General features: G+C 28.9%; 1 protein-coding gene across 1 annotated transcript; it reads right to left on the bottom strand.

The window, feature by feature from the left end:
• Positions 1–305: 305 nt before the first annotated feature.
• LOC124920475 (metal transporter Nramp6-like) lies at positions 306–3,966 on the bottom strand. The gene is made up of 14 exons (XM_047460971.1): positions 3,827–3,966; positions 3,557–3,688; positions 3,132–3,210; positions 3,000–3,040; positions 2,597–2,675; positions 2,398–2,502; positions 2,200–2,309; positions 1,938–2,119; positions 1,796–1,865; positions 1,521–1,694; positions 1,332–1,436; positions 1,131–1,262; positions 950–1,045; positions 306–847 (listed from the first exon to the last, which is right to left on the bottom strand). The coding sequence occupies exons 2-14, from the start codon at positions 3,668–3,670 to the stop codon at positions 506–508; spliced, it is 1,629 nt and encodes a 542-aa protein (XP_047316927.1). The 5' UTR covers positions 3,671–3,688; positions 3,827–3,966; the 3' UTR covers positions 306–505.
• Between the last annotated feature and the right edge of the window lie 17,162 nt (positions 3,967–21,128).

Below are 21,128 nucleotides of genomic sequence, written 5' to 3'. Positions count from 1 at the left end.
AATAAGAAGATCTAGAATATTAAAATTATATTATTTTTAAGACGTAATAAATAAATGATCATCTAACTTATGATATGGATTAGGAATAATATTGAGAAAAGATAAAATAAATAATAAAAATTAAATATGAATTCACTCAATTATAAAATTTTAAATTTTTTTTTTTCGAATGAATGATTAAGTCTGTCTTGTCTAGTAGACCAAAACGCCTCGGTTCTTCCATTAGGTACCCAATTCCTTCGGGTACCCAAACAGTCGGGCTAACTGCCTTGCTTAAGTCAGATTCAAAAATTATTTTGTTAAAACTTAAACTAATAAATATTTGCATTTCAACAAGAGTGAGCTTAATTCCCTGCCCAAGGACATGAGTTATGACCATGCAACATCTTGAACCCTATCAATTATCAAATCAAGACTTCAATTGCTTATTTTCTTTTATCTTACATTCACTCTTATTAGCAATATAAAAGAAAAAGTTGAGTTATGTTATACCATCAATCCATCTTCATTCAATGTTCGAAACATCCCTCCTTTTTGGCAATTGCATGCTTACGATGTCCTCTCTCGGAAGGCTGCACATCGATGCATAATTCAACTCGTTCTCCGTTTGTCCTCCATCAGGTCCACTCATTGCTAGGAGATGAGTTGGTTTCCTGTTTTTCCTCAATACAAGGTAACCTATTCCAGCTAAATAGATCAACACGCCCGAGCATCCCAATATTCCACAGAAGACGGCAGCTACTAGCTTTAGTTCATTATGAAGAAGTATTTTAATGAAGCTCGATATCAGATAGTAGATATTTATTCCCATAATCAAGAAACCAATCACCCAAGTAGTGGCTGTAATCTTCAAAACAAATGTGTATAAAAACAAATTCAATAAAAGCTAGATTCATTCTTTTTCAACACTATTAAATAGAAAGTGATAAGAGGTTAGTTAATATCTTACTGCAAGGGAGTTGGCATGTTCCCCCATCTTTGTCTTGCTACTTGTAAACTTAAGGAGAGGAATTAGAGCAAACGGGAGCTCAAACGATAGAATCATCTGTCAATACAAAATTCAAACTTGGCCGGTTCATAACAACAACAAAAAACAATCTAAGAATGCTCATTTTCTTTAGAAAATTTACCGAGGCAATGATAATCAACCGTCCAGCACCAGCAGAACCACCAATAATTGCTACGACCAGACTAGGAACGATGGCCAAGCACCGGGTTAACAAGTTTCGAACCCAAGGTGTTAGCCTTAACTCAAGAAAACCCTACGAAAAATGCAAAATGTAAACACATAATAACACAAGTCTCGAGTAGGCTAAAAACAAGTGTTTTACCTGCATAACATATTGGCCGGCATAAGTCCCTGTTATGGTAGAACTTTGACCCGATGCTAACAAAGCAATGGCAAAAATTTTTGAACTCCAATTACCTAATACATTCTACAACAAAGAAACGTAAACTTAAAATAGTTACCAATAATTTGGTACTAAAAAAACACACACAAATACTAGATTATTACTTACTTTAAGCAAAAAGGAGGCTTTATTCAAATCCAAATCTTTGCAGCTCTCATGATCATCTGAGCTCATATTTGGTGAATTACAGACCGCGCCACTTACTGAGATAACAGACACATTAATCAGGAAGGCGATCAACAAAGCAAATCCACTTTCAATCATATAATATCGACAAGCCTCCTGCATAAATTCATAATAATTTTGTTTTCCTCAATTAGCAAAAGGTGGTTAATAGTAGAACATACAAGAAAAACAATGTTATACTAAAAAATCAAGGTTACTTTGATTCCACCGGAAGATCGAGGTATTTTCCTCGAAAGTACCAAGGCCGAGTGCAGGAAGAGATTGTGCCTGCAAATAGAAAAATATGTGAGAAAAGAGTCTTGACTTGTACAATAAAGGCTGGGATTTTAATAAACTTACGGCATAACCATTGCACCAAGAAGCGAAATTGCAAGACCAGTAGCACCATTTCCATTTAGCTGTGGAACAAACAGACCTTTTAATACTTCTGATGCCTTTGGTTTTGCATAGCCCATCTCAACAAAAAAGCAAGCAGCAATTGTCATCACCAAAAAGGCAATGAAGAACTCGAGCTTCCTCACCTGTCGTAGGGCATATCACAATTCTTAAACATATAAAAAAAAAACTCCAAGTATGAGCAGTCTGGTTGATGAATTAGTACCCCATATTGTTGCAGAGCAAGGAGAATCAATGTACTGAATCCAGTCAGAAGAACACCACACCATATTGGAATGTTGAAGAGCATATTCAACGCAAAGGCTGTTCCTATAACTGTATATATAAAGAGATTAATTTCTCAGTGAATAAATTGAACATCATATGAAATTTAGCATGTATAGAAGAAAACATGAGTATGTACCTTCAGGAATATCACAAGCAACTACTGCAATTTCAGCAAGAACCCATAAGATGAAGTTTGGTACTTTTGGGTATTCCTTTCTGCAATGTTCTGCCAAATGATGCCCTGAAATTGAGAAAATCATACAACATATCATGTTATTTAACACAAGGACGAAACACCAAGTATCATCAATTTCACCAACAATTCGATAAGCTACCTGTGACAACTCCAAGGTTAGCCGCTAGAGATTGAATAATAAGCGCAGCACATGAAGCCACCAGTATGACCCAAAGTAACTGAAAACCAAACCAAAACAAAACATGTCAAAACAATCTCAAGATTTTTTTTTCTCTTTTTCAATATCTTTGTTCATGAGACTGTGTTTTAACTTTTTTAAGTAAACTAATTGCAAAATAATGTGTTTTTCTACTGTTATCTATACAGTTTGTTCAATTAGTTTCAAAAGAGACATCTAAATCTCAAGCAAGATTGAGAGTAAACAGAACTCCGATCAGGAAGCATCAGACAATGATTTTTGACATATACAAGTGTTTCAAGTTAAATTGAGCTGAAACCAAATTCAGGAACATGCAACATTAGACATACTAAAATGTATATACCTCATACTTGTACTGGGCTCCTGATTGAAGATCAGTTTCAACTGCAGGTCCAAATTTGAAGGTATATATGCATTATGTATTATAATCACAATATCAAAAAAATTAAAATTCTCGCAAGAAATAGAAACTTACAGTTTCCAGGATCAATATATGCTATTGAAACAAGAAAACCAGGACCCATATATGCAAACAAGTTTCTCCAGTTTTTCTTCTGCAAAAGTTTCAAGAAAAAATGGTGTAAATCTGCAGGTTAATACAACAAGTCTAATGAATTAGATACTGATGGAATTTGTTGTTGTTATTGTACTTGAGTAAGTCACTTTCAAACTACTGACAATCAAATATATACTTCCATTGGCCCAGAAAGCAGTCTTCAATCTCTTCCGATAATCTTTCATTCACTAAAAACATCATATACCCCACTTTCCCTACTCCCCCTGTCCCACCCACCCCCATTCTCTTTCCTAATTGGCCAAAAGAAGGCTAAGATCGATGTATTTGAATAGAAATTGAAGTTTAAATCAGTCTCAGATGCAGGAAAATGTCTAGAAACTCACATCAGGCACAACAATCTGATCATTCTCGATAGTCTCTATCAAAGGAGTGTTGGTGGAGCTACGATTTCCTGTTTTGGCAATGAATTGCGGTCGCTCCGAATCAGTAGCCGCCATTATGATGTGTTTCTCGTACTGCTCCGAACATAAAAGAGTCATTAATTAGCCGCCATACAGATACTATATCGTGACATGCATGTAGGATGAATAAGATTGAGAAATAATGCAGGCATGAAGGAATTGAGGGGATGATAGTGAAGGTAAAAGACGAACCTTTGGAGTGAGAAACAACGAGACGTCGCTTGCTGGTAGTAGGGTTTCTCAGAGAAGAAGATTTAAAGTGTAGTCTGAGGAGATTATTTGAAAAGGGAAGATCACTATGAGAAAGCTATTTGTAAAAGCAAATGCAACCCAATTTATATAACTTATCTAGGAATATCATCGCTTTCTTTTTGCTTGAACAGATCTCTCTCTCTCTCTCTCTCTCTCTCTCAGTGTGATCTCTCTCTCTCTCTCTTCTGTATGAGCCTGCGTCACTTGATTCGAGGAAGGAAGAAAGAAAAGTAATTTTTGACTTATTAAACACCTAAAATTTGGCAAGTGAAAAAAGATAATTTTGATCAAGACTATCCAAATATTTACAATTATAATATTACAAAATTCATTTACAAAAAAATTAACCACAATTCCTAGGACTTGGTCTATATTAGTTTTGTAAGAATTTTTTTAATTTTTAATTTGTTAAATTATTATATTAAATTTTTTTTTTTTTAATGAAATGAGTAATAGTTGAATGAAAGTGATGTAATATTGTGATTATAAGAGAATTTATAATTTTTAAAAAAAAAATCTACTAAGCTTTTAAGTTTTGTTAGGAAATTGAAAATTTAAATAGTTTGGTTATTTAAAAAAAAAATTGATGATAATTTTGAAGATTTGAGAAATTATTTTTGATAAATGTATTAATATATAATGATAAAATAAAAAATAATAATTTAAAATATAAGTTATTTTAATATTTTAGTTAATTATTTGGATGATGAATAGAATAATAAGGAGTGAAATGATATTTTATTTTTTTATTTGGTTATTTTAAATTGAATTAGGGATTGTTTGGTTATTGGGATAAAATTATGTTTTTATTTCAAACTCAATAATTATATTACATATTTAATCATCATTTTATTACATTAAATACCAAAATTACTCTATACTTAAATTATTTATTTTTTATATTAATAAAAGTTAATATTAATAATAAATATACATATTTTATTGAGGGTATTTTAGTCCTAATAATTTAAACACTTATTTTTCTTTTAGTTTCATTCAACATGGTTTTTTTTTTAGGAAAAAAACCCAAAACCTAGTTACTCATACAAGCCCTTATAGTGTATCTTACTATGGTTCAAATTAAAATTGAGTCAAAGAACTTGATTGAACTTTGGTGACTTTTTTTTTGAGAAAATTTTATTGATATAAAAATAATTTATTTGATTTTTCTTATTTGTTGTAATTATTAAAATATCATTTTGTATTTAAAAATTTAATTTAATAGAAATAAGTTTCAATATTTTAGTATTTTTAGTTTATAAAATGAGTAATTTGATAGTTAAAACTATAATGATATGACTGAGAAAACATAATAAAAAACATCTAAAAAACTAAACAAGATTTCAAAAAAAATCCAAAAAACCAATATCAAACTAGTTCTAAGTGTGATCATTCTTATAGAGGAAAATAAAAAAATCACAAATGTTATTGTGTTAATGATTTTTGGTAACATCTTTTCAGTCATTTTCTTTTTCACTTTTACCTAACATAGTACAAAAGGCTCATATATGTAAATTATTTTTACCAAAAAGATCACTTTAATTTAAATGATGATCCAAAGAATTCACTTTAGTCATGATTTAAAGAATAATTCATTTAATACTAAATTAAAAATTATTTTACATGATTTTTCTACAATATCATAGTTATTTTTAAATATATTTAATATTTAGATAATTTTGTTACATTGGTTTTATAGTTAGAAATGGAAATGAAAATAAATTTAGATGTTTGATTCATGGGTTTGATTCTACCATATTAGAGTCGGATCTAAGTTTTGGACGGCTTAAACTCTACTTAGACAAAATAAATGTTTACAAGACAATAAGTTTTAGTAAATTATTTATATTGGGGGAGTGAGTTGTCGTATCTCGAAATAAGAAATAATTCATCCTCCCTAATTTGTGGAGAAATTAATTGTATCCGTGTTGATTTCTTCTCATAAGGTCCATTTTTGCTTACAGTTATAATTATAATTATATATATAATTATATTATTTATTCTTTTAGAATTAAAATAATAATAATAAATTAGTTTATTTATTAAAATAAATTATTTTAATTATTTAAATAATATCAAGAAAGTATTTTAAAATATATATAGTTAATAAAATAAATTATTAATAATGTAGTCATTTTTATATAATTAATTTTAAATAGTATATATTAATAATATTATAATAAATTAATTAAAATAACAAATATAAAAATTTAAAATAAAAGAAAAGAAAAAAATCATATAAAAAATATATTTATAAAATATTAGAAAAGTTAAATATGAAATATTTTAATAAAAAATATTATTAAAAAATTATAAATTTATAATATATGTTATTGAGTAAAATTTATATTTAACCGGTTTGATTCATTATTAGTATATAATATTTAAGGACTTTGTCTAATATTATTTTTTTTATTAATAATTTTTTTTATTTATATTTCATAAAAAATTATTGTAAATATTTTTTTTGTCAAAAATATATAATTTGTATTATTAGATATTAATATTAAGTGTTTATATTTTATTAATTTATGACATATTTAAATTTTTTGTGTATTAAACAAAAAAGTTGAGTGGCAAATTTCTCATTAAATTAAAATATATTTATATTCTTTAACAAATTATATTACCCTATGATTTATGGATTTGATTTTCAATTAAAAATCCTTTATGTTTATGTTAAGTTAGAAGGTGAGAAAACGTGTTAATTTTTTTTAATATATATATATATATATATATATATATATATATATATATATATATATATATATATATATATATATATAATAAATAACATTATTCACTTACCACCCCTACATATATTTTAATGCGAAAGTCAATTTTATTTTATGATGAAAATGCTATTATAAAAACATAAGATGAAAAAACGTACAATCAGTACATTCATTATTCATAAAATTTTAATGTCAGAGTCAATTTTGTTTGGTAATAAAAATGGATGACAAAAAATGTACAAAAAGTCCATCTACAAAATGGACTACCCATTATTTAATGATTTTTTTGACTAAATATTTATTTATCATTTTGCCACTTACCACCGAGCTAATTTTAAAGCAGATAAAATAATAATATAAGTTTTAACAATGTGACAATATTATATTTTATATTAATTAACTTATAATAATATTATTGTACTGATTTATTCTTTCTATGATATTATTATGTGTTACATAGAATAATAAAAATTAGGCATTTTAAAAATAAGAATGTGACAATGTTTTGCAACAGTTAAATAAAGTATGTTAGCGATAAGACAATGACATACATTTGTAATTGAGAATTAGATTATTTTAAAATTTATAAAGTCCAATTAGAAAGGTGATGCTTTTAATAAAGAAGTGGGGGGAATTAAAAGAAACAAAGGCATAAATTCTTGATAATTTGATGCATTAGAATTTAGACATAGGATTGGAACCATCAAATCATGTTAGACCATTTTCATTTAAATGTTAATGACAAATCATATAAGGCAATAAAGAAAGAATATGTGAAAGTCGCAAAGTCCTTTTATCCATTTTTAGTGTAACTATAAAATACTTGTACATAATTATATGATCGGATTTAAAAAAAAATATATATATTATTAATTATCACAATATTGTTATTAAAATAAACATTTTGTTTTGGAAACACGCACATAGTTGTACATGAGTTTGAACCATATATATATATTATTTGAAAGTATTTTATTTTTTACAAATATTTCATTTAAATATTAATTTAGATTAATATAATATATATATTAGTCCGATCGAACTTTTCGTTCTGAATTTTTATAATTCGAATAATATTCTCAATTTTTGTGGGTCATTTGTTGTTTGTATATTGTAAAATATCATGTTAATGTTTTCTCGAGTATGTGTACACACCCCTTCTTACAATCAAATAAGATAATATTGTCAGATTTATAGTTGTGTCTCTTCTTTTCAATAAAAAGTTTTTTAAGTTATGTCTTAATATATACTATATTTCATTGATTTGTACAAATTTATCATTATTTTGATAAGCTCAATTATCATCTTGCATATTTTTATTTTGACTTTTTTACCAATTCACTAGAAAGAGATGGATGCACTTGAGAGCGTAACCCAGCCCCATATATATGTATATATATATATATATAATATTGGCATCCAGTTTGACACTATGGCTAAGCCCATCCTACTATATTTATATATTATTTAAGAGATAACCATATATATAAATATTTATTATTATTATTATATATATATATATATATTTTGTTTGGGAGAGAAAGAGATTTAAGATATATATAAATATATATATTTTAAAACGGTTAAAACTATTTTACTAAAAAGATTAAAAATTAAAATTAGATAAACTCTAATTAAGATTAAAAGATGACAATTAAATGACTTAAAAAATTTAATTAGTAATAATCAAACATATAAACCTATATAATCAGAATTTTTATTTTCATATAAATCTGTTATATCAACATGTTATTTTTCTCCCATTCTTCATCTCCTCTTACTCTTGTAATGAAAAGGAAAAAATTGAAGAGTCTGATAAATACTGCATATTCTTATTTTGATTTCTTTTTTATATGAACCTGTTTAGATTTGATAAAATAAATATTCTTCAGGATTTTCGGGCTCTTCACCTTATTGTTCTCAACTTAAATTTTTAGATCATTGTCTTCATTTTTTTCAACTTCAGCTTTGGAATTCTCAGCAACTTTGTATTCCTCTGTATCAACCTTATAATTCTCTTCTTCATATTGATTAGCCTGATCTCCTCTCTGTTTTCATCAGCAACCACTTCAACTTGATTTAATTGTGATTCCTCAACTATCTTTTCAACATAATTAGGTTGAAGTTTTACCCACTTCTTTGTATTGTTTTTTTCTTATACATAATTTTCTTTATCTTCTATTTCTGGTTTTTAATAACATTTTGCTATTTGATTATAGACACATCTGTTTTATTTTCCTACATTTTTATTTTCTGGCATTTATAAATTTTCTAATATTCTTCCTTGTCAAATCACATTTTGAACCGACAAGTTTTTTAACATGTTACTATTTGATTATAAGCACATTTGTTTCATTTTCTTAAAAAAAAAATTTTTGGCCTTTATAAATTTTCTAATATTTATTATTATTGTTTTTTTACTATACAACTTGTTTTTTTATGATTATTTACATCATAGTTATTTATTAGGATGAATTATTTTTATAATTTAAAAGTATATTTTATCACTCAAGTATTTATTTTAGAATAAATAATTGACTTTTTCTTAAATAATTAAAAACAATGTCCTACTGATCTAGATATCTATAAAAATAATAATAGTAACTAGCTAGTAGGGAGGTTGGCAATTTTGTAAATCACAATATGGGTTAAATTACGTTCAATTTTTCTTTCATTTTCTTCAAGATCATTTTAAATGTTGTCTTCATTATTTTTTCATAAGATCACCCTTACTCTAATTTTTAAAGTCGTCTCTCTCACTATTCATGGGCAATAACAAATTTTACTGTCTTAAAAAATTTTGCTAATTTTTTTTTTTTGGATATATGCGATTTGTTTGGCTTACTCTACATTTTTACTCATCGTTATGAAACTCAAACGAGTTCTTATTTGAAGTCACCCTTAAGAAATTTCAAAATTGTTCTTCAATAAAATTTTAATTTTTACAAATTTGCATACTACTTAATATCTAAATTCTCATTTAGTAATTTTGATTTTATAAATGTTATTTTGTATTATTGTTTGCTTCATATATATGTATTGTAATTTATTGGTTAATATTTTAATATTGGTAGTCATTTTTGTTGTTATTATTTCATTGAACGCTCTAATTATGCTTATTTGAGAATCAAACTAGACCTAACTTTTGTATCCATTTGCTAAATAAGTTTAAACATTTTATTACCATTAATTTAAATAATGGTGACAAACTTCTTCAAGTTAGTTACAGCCAAATAGTCAATAAGGTACAAGCTTTATAAACATGTGGCAAAGTTTATCCAAAAGCATATTCTTTTGTCATGTTTGTTATTTTTTGTATTGTAATATTGTAATTCATGTTTTTATTAATAAATAAATAAATTTGTATAAATAATATATGTAAAGTAAGGTTTTAACAAGTCAATATTTATTAAATTTGATTCATCTATTCTTCAAGAATTAAACAATATATATGTATAGGATGTAGCTCTCAATTAAATTTTTAAATGAAAAATATACATGAAAAAATCTATAAATAAAATTATGATTTTTTTTAGAGAAAAATAAATTTATGCATATTCTGATTATATATAACTAAATAATTTTTTTTATAAAAAATAATTATTATTAATTAAAATAAAGAGTTATAAATTAAAAATCAATTGGTAAATAATACAAAATAATATTACAAAATCAAAACAAACAAATGAGAAATTAAAGGTTAAATATTGTAATAATTTGCAAAAATTAAATTTTAATGAAGAAGATCTAACTATCATGAAATTTTTTAAGGGTGACTTAAATATGGACTCGCTTGAGTTTCATAACGATAAATAAGAAAGTAGAGCAAGTCGAACAAACTAATCAAGCGGTATCAAAAAATTTTAAAAAATATTTTGAACGACAATAAAATTTGTCGTTGCCTATAAGTTGATAAATAATGCAGAAAAGTTTATGCAAAGTGATAATTGATCATCTCCATATCGTTGAAATAATTAAAAACTCATACAAATTAAGTGAGAATACATGCAAGAACACCTAGCTCCAAATGAACGGTCAGTTTAACAACTTAATTTCATTACTTTACCGCTAAGAAGATGATAAACACAAATTCAAAATTTGACCATCAAGATAATTAATGGGTATATATGAGCATTGAGCATCAAAAGATCCACCCAAAAAAAATTGAGTGTATTATTCGAATTTTAAAAATTAGTGACAATAAAATTGATATGACTAAACAGTATACCAAATCCAACAAAATAAAACACAGATTAAAAGATAAAAAGAGAAACAACCAGCCATCCGAGGGCTAAATCGAAGGGCTAAGATTTAATTTCCTTTTACATGTGATAACATGCAAGTTGATATATATAGTCATTAAAATATTTGTATCAAGCATGGTTGAGAAATCTATCAGTATAAATTTAAGCATTTTCCCCCTGACATGTGATAACAAGTTGGAGTAATTAAATCGTTGCATTATATATATATATATATATATATATATATATATATATATATAGCAATTGAACTTTTTATTTTAGAAAAATATAACAAGTGACTTATTTTTGGAGATCGAATAATAAAAAAATGACTTAATTGGTTATTATTTAAATAGTTGGATATACTTGATATATGTAAACTCACCTTGTATGAATCAAACAGATCATTAATTTAAAATAAATTGATAAATATTTCAATTCATTAATTAGCTAGCTAGGTAAAAGACTAAAAGGTGCATTAAAAGAGCATGTAATGTAAGACCCACTTAGAATAGCTAAACAAATGCTTATACAAATAAAGTTAAAATATTTCAATTACTATGAACCCTTGGTCCTAAATCTTAATGGATTTTTTTTAGCTTTATTGGACTGATGGAGGAGAAAAATATGGGACCAATATTGGAATCTGGTTTGCAGTTTGGATGGCTATTAAAAAAAATAATAATAAATAAAATCTCATTTTGGCATCATCATCATCATCAATGGCGTTCGTTCTCTCATTAGGAAAAGAAACTCTACTCCTATCAATCAATCTTTAAAGAATTTTCAACTCTATTCAGATTGTGACATCAATTCTATTGGTTTTATTCCAGCATAAACGTGTTTCTGCCAATAAGTTTAATTAATAAACAATATTATCAATTTTGGGACCCTTTATAATAATCACTATTCATATCTTGAGTTATCCTAATAATATTATGAAGGTGACTTTTATTTAACAAATAAATGAAATGGAACTGAGATTAGTTTAATAAAGAGGAAGTACAAAGTTTTTTATTTTGTCACAATTAATACAAGTGGTTGACAAGGAAATAGTTTGGGTGTTGTATCCAATCGGTTTAGTGGGGGGTTTTATTTGATCCAATAAGAGCTTTAATAGCTCGCACATGTGCAAGCTATTGACAGCCATTACTGTCTTATTCATTCTACATCTTAGGTTTTAATTTTTATATTACAAGTACTTTTATTTTTCTTCGATAACTAACACTCTATTTAGATTGATTTGAGTAATATTGCACTTTGTCGGTTTGGTAGTTTGTTTAATTTAATTGAATTTTTGTAATTCAAATAATACTTTCAATTGTTGGTGATTCGTTTGTTGTTCACACCCTCTGACAGTGTTAATAATATTTTCTTAAGTTCGTGTTCGTCCCCTTTTTAGCATCAAAGGAGGCGAAATAGTCGGATCTGAAGTTATTTTTTATTTTTTAAAAATAAATAGTTATTTGAATAGATATTATGTATCGTATCATATTTTGTATTAGTTTCTCATTTTAGTGATTATATATATAGCAGAACCTTTTTTAGCATTGTTTACCGACCCTTAATGAAATTTTAACTACTGCTCATAATATTTGGTAAAGATTCTTACAACATCATTTTATTGATTCGTTCAACTTATTCTACTTCAATATTCATCGTTTAAAACTTAATTGAGTTCGTTTTTGGAGTGACCCTCAACAAATTAGTTGTTTGTTGGATATTTTTATTATGATTTTTTTTTTCCATACAATTTAATATCTAAATCATCATTTATCTATTTTAATTTTGTTAATTTAATTTTATATTATTTATTAACTAATTTCACACATATATACGTATCAGTAAAATTTACCATTATTTAAGATAGTCTTATGGCACATTGCATTTTTAATGTGTAAGAGATGAATTAAATATTTATTCAAAATTAAAGAATTTATTTATACCATTCTTTTAATTTAATATAAAACTAGATTATGTATCAACAATAAAGTTAGGACAACCATAAATACTTAAAAATAATAATTATCTTTTATTTATATATATATATATATATATATATATATATATATATATATATTATTTTTAAAGCTGAACCCACTCATAACTCATATCATGAAGAATAATGAGATTCCTGATAAACAGGTTAATATATAAATTAAATATATATATGAAATATTTTAATTTGTTATGTTAGGATACATGATATATATTTTACTTTATATCTCATTAACTTACTTATTATATATTATAAAGAGAGTATATTTTAGGGAAAGGAAAAACCCTATAGTCAAAGATTGGACCCAAACTGGGACCACGAAAAGGCAATCCAAATCTTCATTTGAAAAAGACATTTTTGTCATTTCTCTTCACTCTCATAGCTTATGAGCTTCATAAAACAAAACAATTCTTTTTTCTTAGGTCCACTAATTCATGGCATCTTCTTTTTCTCTGGTTTAAATTTATTTAAAAGGTTGCTTTTAAGTATATATACTTAAAAGGTGTGGTACAACTTAATAGGTTTAAAATTTTTCAAAAGGTTGCTTTTAAAAAAAATATATTCAAAAGGTGTGGTACAACTTAATATTTTTATATGTGCATAATTCTATTCAAATTTTGATACTTATAAGTTATAATTGGATGGACAAGTAGACATTTAAAAATGGGCTCCAAAATTACCAAAATCTAATCTAAACCCCTCTCTATAACATAAAAGGCCCAATGTTGGTTTATTCAGTTGAAATATTATTATTAATTTTTATTTTTGAAAAAAATGATATATTTAGTTAATGATTCAGCTGTTGGATACCATTCCAATTATGTGTTAGATAAATAAGTTCACATTTACTTTTTTTTAAATTTATTTTATATACATGGTTCTTTAATTCCATTTTATGACATACGAAAGCATTCACAAATTACAAAAACAGTAACAAATTTAATCAAATACATATCTGTAAGGAATTCCAGTTATATGATTATATTTGTTGCATGGAAGAAGTAAATAGACTTTAATGTGATTTTTTTAAATATATCATTTATATGAATTATATATACACGAGAAATAAGTGGGAAGATGGAATGACGTAGTGTAATCTGATTCGTTGAAAAATTAACAAATTTTTTTCTCTCCTCTTTCCTCACCCTTTATCATTTTTCCAACCAGTGACGTGGTGACACGTCAATCCTTCTCTCATTATCTCTCAAATTGAGTTGATGGTTTGAGTTCACATGTTAGTGAATTGAACTTTAATAACTTCAATCTGACTTATTTAGTAATTTAGGTTAAAATATCTGACATAAACTTCACATGTTTATTTGTAATAAATCTGAATCCGACCCAATTCGATTTAACTCGATATTATTAATATCACATTTCTTTATTTCAGATTAAAATTTAAATAACAAAAAAAAAACAATTAAGTTAAATCACAAATTCATTTACAGAAATCTCTAGAAAAGAAAAATAAGTTTGTGGGTAGAAAATGAAAAAAAAAACAATTATAAATGAATTGGGGGGTCTACTTTGGGTCATTTCAGGTTAACCCGATTTTGACATATTTAATAATTATGTTAAACGGGTCGACCTGATTTCAACCCGAACAAAAAAACATGACTCTAACCTTATATTTTTCATGTTTGATTCGGGTCTTTTTTTCGTGTCTGGTCAAAATTTGTCACTCTATTATATATTATGTTGCATTACTCCTAACCATTACAACTGTTACAAAGAAATGAACAGAAGATCTGCATTAATGTTGGAAATGAAAGATCTGCAATAATGAGGAAAACGAAAGATTTACAATAAATTTGATTAAATTAGAAAATTAAGAGTATTTTCTTTTTAGTATAAATAATAGGTAGGTTACTCTCAATTAGATAATAATAAAATGAAAGAGTAACTCTTGTAATTTCTTTTAAGAAATTAAAGATTTTATAGAAAATTTTCTCAAAGTCTTGTGAGTGATTCTCTCCCTAGGCCAACAATTGGTATCAGAGCATCAGGTGAATGCCAAAAATCATCCCGTGGGATCAAATGTCGAAGAATGCAGGATCATCAGGGGTGCAACAAAACAATGACATATTCCATTATCCGCAGCTAACACACACAGACTACATCAGTTGGGTGATTAATGTATAGGCTATGATGAAGGACCAAGGAGTGTGGGAGGCAGTCGAGCCAACATAAGGCACATAGATTGATGTTCGGTTCGATAAGAAGGCGATGTCACATCTTCTACAAGCAATTCTGAAGATCTTCTCATGTAGGTGGCAAATAAGAAGACGGCGAATGAAGTGTGAGACTATCTCAAAACAAGGTTCGGCGGCACAAATTGTGTGAAGAATGCACGATTGTAGATATTGAAGAGTGAGTTCGATAAGATGCAGATGAACGACAGTGAGTCGCTCGATCAATATACTAGTCAAATCACATCCATATTGGTCATGTACTCGAGCCTTGGAGAAATGTTAAATGATGTTGTGCTAGTAAAAACACTCTTCGACACCGTGCTAGAAAGGTTTATCGGTGTGGTAGCCGGCAACCTCGAGACGTTAACATTTGAGGAATCAGTTGGAAGACTGAAGACCTTCAAGAAGTGCACGCGCAAGAAAAGCACAAGCGCTAAAGGAAACAAAGGACAAGTGTTACTCACTTAGGAGGAGTGGAAGGCACAGTTGAAAAAGGATGAGGAAGACTCGTTGAACCAGTGGAAAAGGGATTCTATAGATAGTGGGACCCGTGGTCGAGAAGGTAGAACCCGAGGTAGAGTCCAAGGGTGAGGTGGTCGAGGAGCACCGTCTTGGAAAGACAAAGAAGATGGTTCGGGTGGCCAAGGAGCTTCTCGAGACAAAAGTCACATTCGATGTTTTAATTGCAACGAGATGAGATATTACTCAACACAATGTCGAGCAAAGAAGAACGAGCTAACACACCTTACCCACGCGAACAATGTCAAACCAACATTACTTGTGGAGATCTCAGAGGAGATTCCACCAATTAATGTTGTCATGCTCAATGAAATGAAGCTAACTTCAGAAATTCAAGAAACTAATAACAAAAAGACATCAAGAGATGCTTGGTTCTTGGACAACGGCGCTAGCAATCACATGATTGGCGATAAAGAGAAGTTGTTTTAACTAGACGAGGCAGTCACCAGAAAGGTGAAGTTTAGAGATGGTTCCACATTACAAATTTGTGGAAAAAGTTTTATCATGTTCGAATGCAAAAATGGTGACTAGTGACTTCTCGAGGTAGTTTTTTTCATACCTTCTTTACAAAATAATCTAGTGAGTCTCGGGCAACTTACCGAGACGGGTCACAGGGTGGTGATGGCATAGAAGAACTTGTAGTCTTTGTTAAAAACTCTTCATGCCTTATCATGAAAGTGAGACAAACTCATAATTGACTATATCAAATTTTCTTGAAATTGACAAAATCAGTTTGTCTTTTAGCTAATCTTGGTTATGGCATGCTCGTCCCAGTCATGTTTACTTCCAAGCACTAAAGTCCCTCGTAAATATGAGAATGAATGTTGGTGTTCCAAAAATATTTCCTCCAAAACAACTTTTTCGAACATGCAACAACCCCAAGAGGAAATCGATATTTCATGATGATTGTTGATGATAATTCCAGGTGGATGTGCCTCCATATGTTGAAAGCAAAGAATAAAGCATGCTCTTCGTTTAAGATGGCGAAAATTGGTCGAAAATGTGACTAGACTTCTAATCAAAGTCCTTCGTTCGAATAGAGGAGTTGAATTCTTCTTAAGGGAGTTCGCAGAGTTGTGCTAAGAAGTAGTGATAGAACGACAATTCACTACACTATACTCTCCACAACAAAATGGTGCTGTGAAAAGGCGTAATCGAAGAGTTATTTCCATGGCTAGGTCGTTGCTCAAAAGCATGGTAGTGTCAAGAAAGTATTGGGGGAGACAGTTCGTCATGCAGTCTATCTTCTCAATCGGGTTCCAACTTTCAACCAAAGATGTTCGAGACAAAACCCCATTTGAGATGTGAACTAGAATGAAGCTGCACATAGCGCACCTTCATGTGTTTAGGTGTACTGCGCATGCCGAGGTGACCACTCCACATCTAAAAAAGTTAGACGACCAAAGCAAGTTGATTGTCTATTTTGGTGTCGAAGAAGAAAGTAAGGTACACAGGTTTCTCGAATCACAAAATGTAAAGATACATGTGAATCGTGATGTTGTGTTCGAAGAAAGTGTAGTCTGATATTGACAAAGTGAAAAGAGTGACCATCCCTTCAAAGTTTATGAAGAGGTTAATCACGAGCATATTGGAATTCGAACGATCCCATCGAGAGTGGCCATCGAGAGTGGATCGACTAAAAGACAATCTACTTCAGGAATGTTCCAACAAGCTGTCTCGAATCCTCCATAACTCGAGCAAGTGATTGAACAAACAGACCAAGGCGATGTTCTACCCACTCCATGGCCAGGTGAACATGTTGGGAGTGATGAAGAACTTGTTCTATAGAGGAACATGCTCGATATCTTGGAAGAAGCACCTCGAGTGACACTTGATTTTGAAGAGTTGATGTTAGCATAGACGGAGGAGTCATTTTTCTAAAATGAAGCAGTGAATAAAAAAATTGAAGTCATCAAGAAGAATGAGACGTGGTCTCTCGTCCCAATGCCAGTCGGACACAAGGTAATTGGACTCAAATGGGTATTTAAGATCAAGAAAAACTCAAAGAGTGAAGTGATTCATCACAAAGCTCATTTAGTTGCAAAGGGATATGTGCAACGATAAGATATTGACTTCGAAGAAACTTTCGATCCAGTCGCTCGAATGGACACAATTCGAGTCATTTTTGCCTTTGTAGCTAGTTATGGTTGACAAATACATCATCTCGATGTAAAGTCAACTTTTCTCAATGGAGAATTGAAATAGGAAGTGTATGTGACTCAACTAGAAGGATTCAAAGCCACGGGGAAGGAAAATATGGTGCTTAAATTAGAAAAGGCATTGTATGGCCTAAGACAAGCTCCTCGCGCATGGAATCTAAAGTTGGAAAATGGTTTGAAGCAAATGGGATTCGTAAAGTGTACATAGGATCAAGTGGTGTACACAAGATGCAACGCTAATACCCGAATTATTGTTGGTATTTACGTGGATGATCTTATTTTAACAAGTGAAGATCCAAAGGGTGTCGAACTTTTCAAGAAGAAAATAATGGGGGAGTTCGATATGAGTGATCTCAGATTGCTTTCATACTACCTTGGAATCAAGGTAGCTCAATTCGAAGGAGATGTCTCGATCAAGGAAACAACATATGCCAAAAATGTGTTGAACTAGTTTGGAATGCTTGATTGTAACTCAACAAAGGCACCAATGGAGCATAAGGCTCAACTCTATAAGGATCCCGAAGGACAACTGGTTGATGCAACTAAATATTAAAGAGTCATTGGTTGTCTGCACTATCTTCTTCATACAATGCCAGATCTTTCTTATATTGTTGGTGTTGTTAGCAGATTCATGGAGCGGTCAACTGAGATACATCACAAGGTAGTGAAGCAGGTGCTTCGATACCTTCAAGACACTATACACTTAGGTCTAGTGTTTCAAAAATAAGGTGGTGACTAGAAAATAGTGGGTTACTCTAATAGTGATCTCACAGGTGACTTAAATAACCAGACAAGTACAAGGGCGTGACATTTTACATTAAAGATAGTCTTGTTTCGTGGAACTCCCAGAAACAGAAAATAGTGGCATTGTCCTCATGTGAAGTAGAGTTCATGGTTGCAACAGCGGTAGCGTGTCAAACACTTTGGTTTAAATCATTGTTGTTCGGACTAAGTGGTTCGAAACCTAATGCAGTAAAGTTCTACGTCGACAATAAGTCCGCATTTGCACTCATGAAAAACTCAGTTTTTCATGGCCGTAACAAACACATAGAGACACAAAATATCATTTTATTCGAGAGTGTGTTAAAGGAAGTCAAATCAATGTAGAGTTTATTCGAACAGATGAATAGAAGACCGACATACTTACGAAGACTTTACCAGCATCAATGTAGAGTTTTTTTTTCTTTTTATATAAATAAAATGTATGTTGCTCTCAATTAGATAAGAATAAAAGGGGAGAGAGTAACTATTGTAATTGTTTTTAAGAAATTAAAAATTTTATCGATTTTTTTTCCAAATCTTGTGAATGATTCTCTCCATGGGCCAACATATTAACCACTAAAATAGTTCAAATGTCAAAATTTTCGTTCAAGAGATTATTATTTTTTAATTCGATTCTTAATAAAAAAATAAATCTTATTTAAAAAAGTTCATTTTGAAGTCATGCAAGTAAGCCAATAAATTCTTGTGTATATATATATATATATTGGCCAAAAATCATTGTACATTTCTTAAAGATAAAATGAGATAATATTTATAAGTAATGATAGGGATTGAGAAATTGTTTAACAAGGATGGATAGAAAATTATATATGTCACTCCTAATTGTATTGTAAATTTAATATGAAAGATAATTTTTAAATTTTTAATTAAATTAGAAGGACACATAATTCTCTTCATATTCTTGTGGAGATTTCTCCGTCTCTCAATTATTTCTCAATATTTATTATATAATATATATAATAATGCATTAGGTATATGTTTGAAAGTTAATATTAAAAGCTATAACTATACTTATTATGACTGCTATTTACAATTTAATAGGATAACACATGCTATAATTCATTAACTCGTAATAAAATATAAAATTATTAATCAAAATCAATTTCATTTAATACTCAACACCAATTAAAACCAACTATATATTTTTATAAGAAATTAATTCTCATTCAATCGAATAAAAAGTTACAAATAGAACATTAATTTGCAAATAATAGAAAATAACATCTAACAAATAAATCTAGACGATCACCCAATTTCTTTAAAATAATTCCAAAGACGAACTCATTTGATTTAAATAATAATGAGTGATCAAAGAGAGTATTTCGAACAAACCAATTAAGCGGTGTCAGAAAAATCTTTACCTAGAATTCTGAGCGGCAGTAAAATTTATCTTTGCTCAAGGGTTGGTAACCAACACCGAAAAAAGTTATGTCAAATGATAACTGATTATCTATAAATATGGTCAAAATAATGAGAAACCCATAAAAATAATTATTAAAAAGCACATATAAAAATACTCTAGATAAAAAAAAAGAACTTTAGATTCTTCGACAAAAACATTGTAAACACTAAAATTTTAGTTACTCAATTAATAAATTAGTTTGATTAAATAAAATTGTAATAAAATAAATTAAGGTCAAAACATGATTAAATAATTAGATGGAATTAATTATTGTAATAATTAAATCTCAATTAATTAAAGTAATGACCAAGAAAAATAAATAAAATCATTTGAAGAAAATATTATATCTCAAATTAATTTTAAGAAAATCAAAGAGAATTAAAATAAATAATTTAGGATAAATTTTGTATCCATTTTATCTCAAATAAATTATTTATTAAACTTAAAAATATTTAAAAAATAATAATAAATGTCATATTTATTAAAAATATTTTGTAGATTGTGTAGATTGAAAATATAAAAATGATTGAAAAAATATCAATTTCAAACAAGGTTCAAGGCTGGAAAATGGTCGGAATCTGCTGCAAACCTCACAGCCATCAGATTAGCGTTGGATTATCATACAAGCCCATCAGCCGACCGCGTCGCCTGCTACAACGGAAGAAAAACACTTCCGCGCAACAACAAATCAGTAGACAAATGTCTCCAACGACGTCAACCCAGACACGCGCGGATTGATCATCACCAACGAAACGCGGACGTAACGTAGACGGAGCATCCCGCATTCGATTTTTGGCCCGAAATGACGTCGTTTTTCCTGGTTTGTCTTCTTTCTCGCGGCGACGAATCAAATAAGAACATGCTTCCATCTTTGATTTTTCAAAGATGGAACTTTGTCGTTTCTTCACCGTTTGACTCCGTTTAAAAGGTGAAACTATCACCCTACTCTAGTGATCATTTCCCCTACGCTTTGAGACAACATCATTGCATATACATGTAACTAGTCGGAGATCAAACAACTAAATTAAGCCCACTTGGTTGATCAACCGACCTTGGGAGGTTATAAATAGTACCCTCTAAGCAAACTGGAGGCAAGATATCCACTCTCAACCTCTGAATCAAGCCCAAACGAAAATCCGTCATTTAAGATCTTCAAGTTTTTTTTCTGAAATTTTGAAAATTTTGTGTAAATTTGTAAGGCTCTAATAT

Source organism: Impatiens glandulifera, chromosome 1 (assembly GCF_907164915.1).
Source record: "Impatiens glandulifera chromosome 1, dImpGla2.1, whole genome shotgun sequence".
In the NCBI taxonomy this organism is placed as follows: domain Eukaryota; kingdom Viridiplantae; phylum Streptophyta; class Magnoliopsida; order Ericales; family Balsaminaceae; genus Impatiens; species Impatiens glandulifera.
This window is presented reverse-complemented; position numbering and strand designations above follow the sequence as displayed.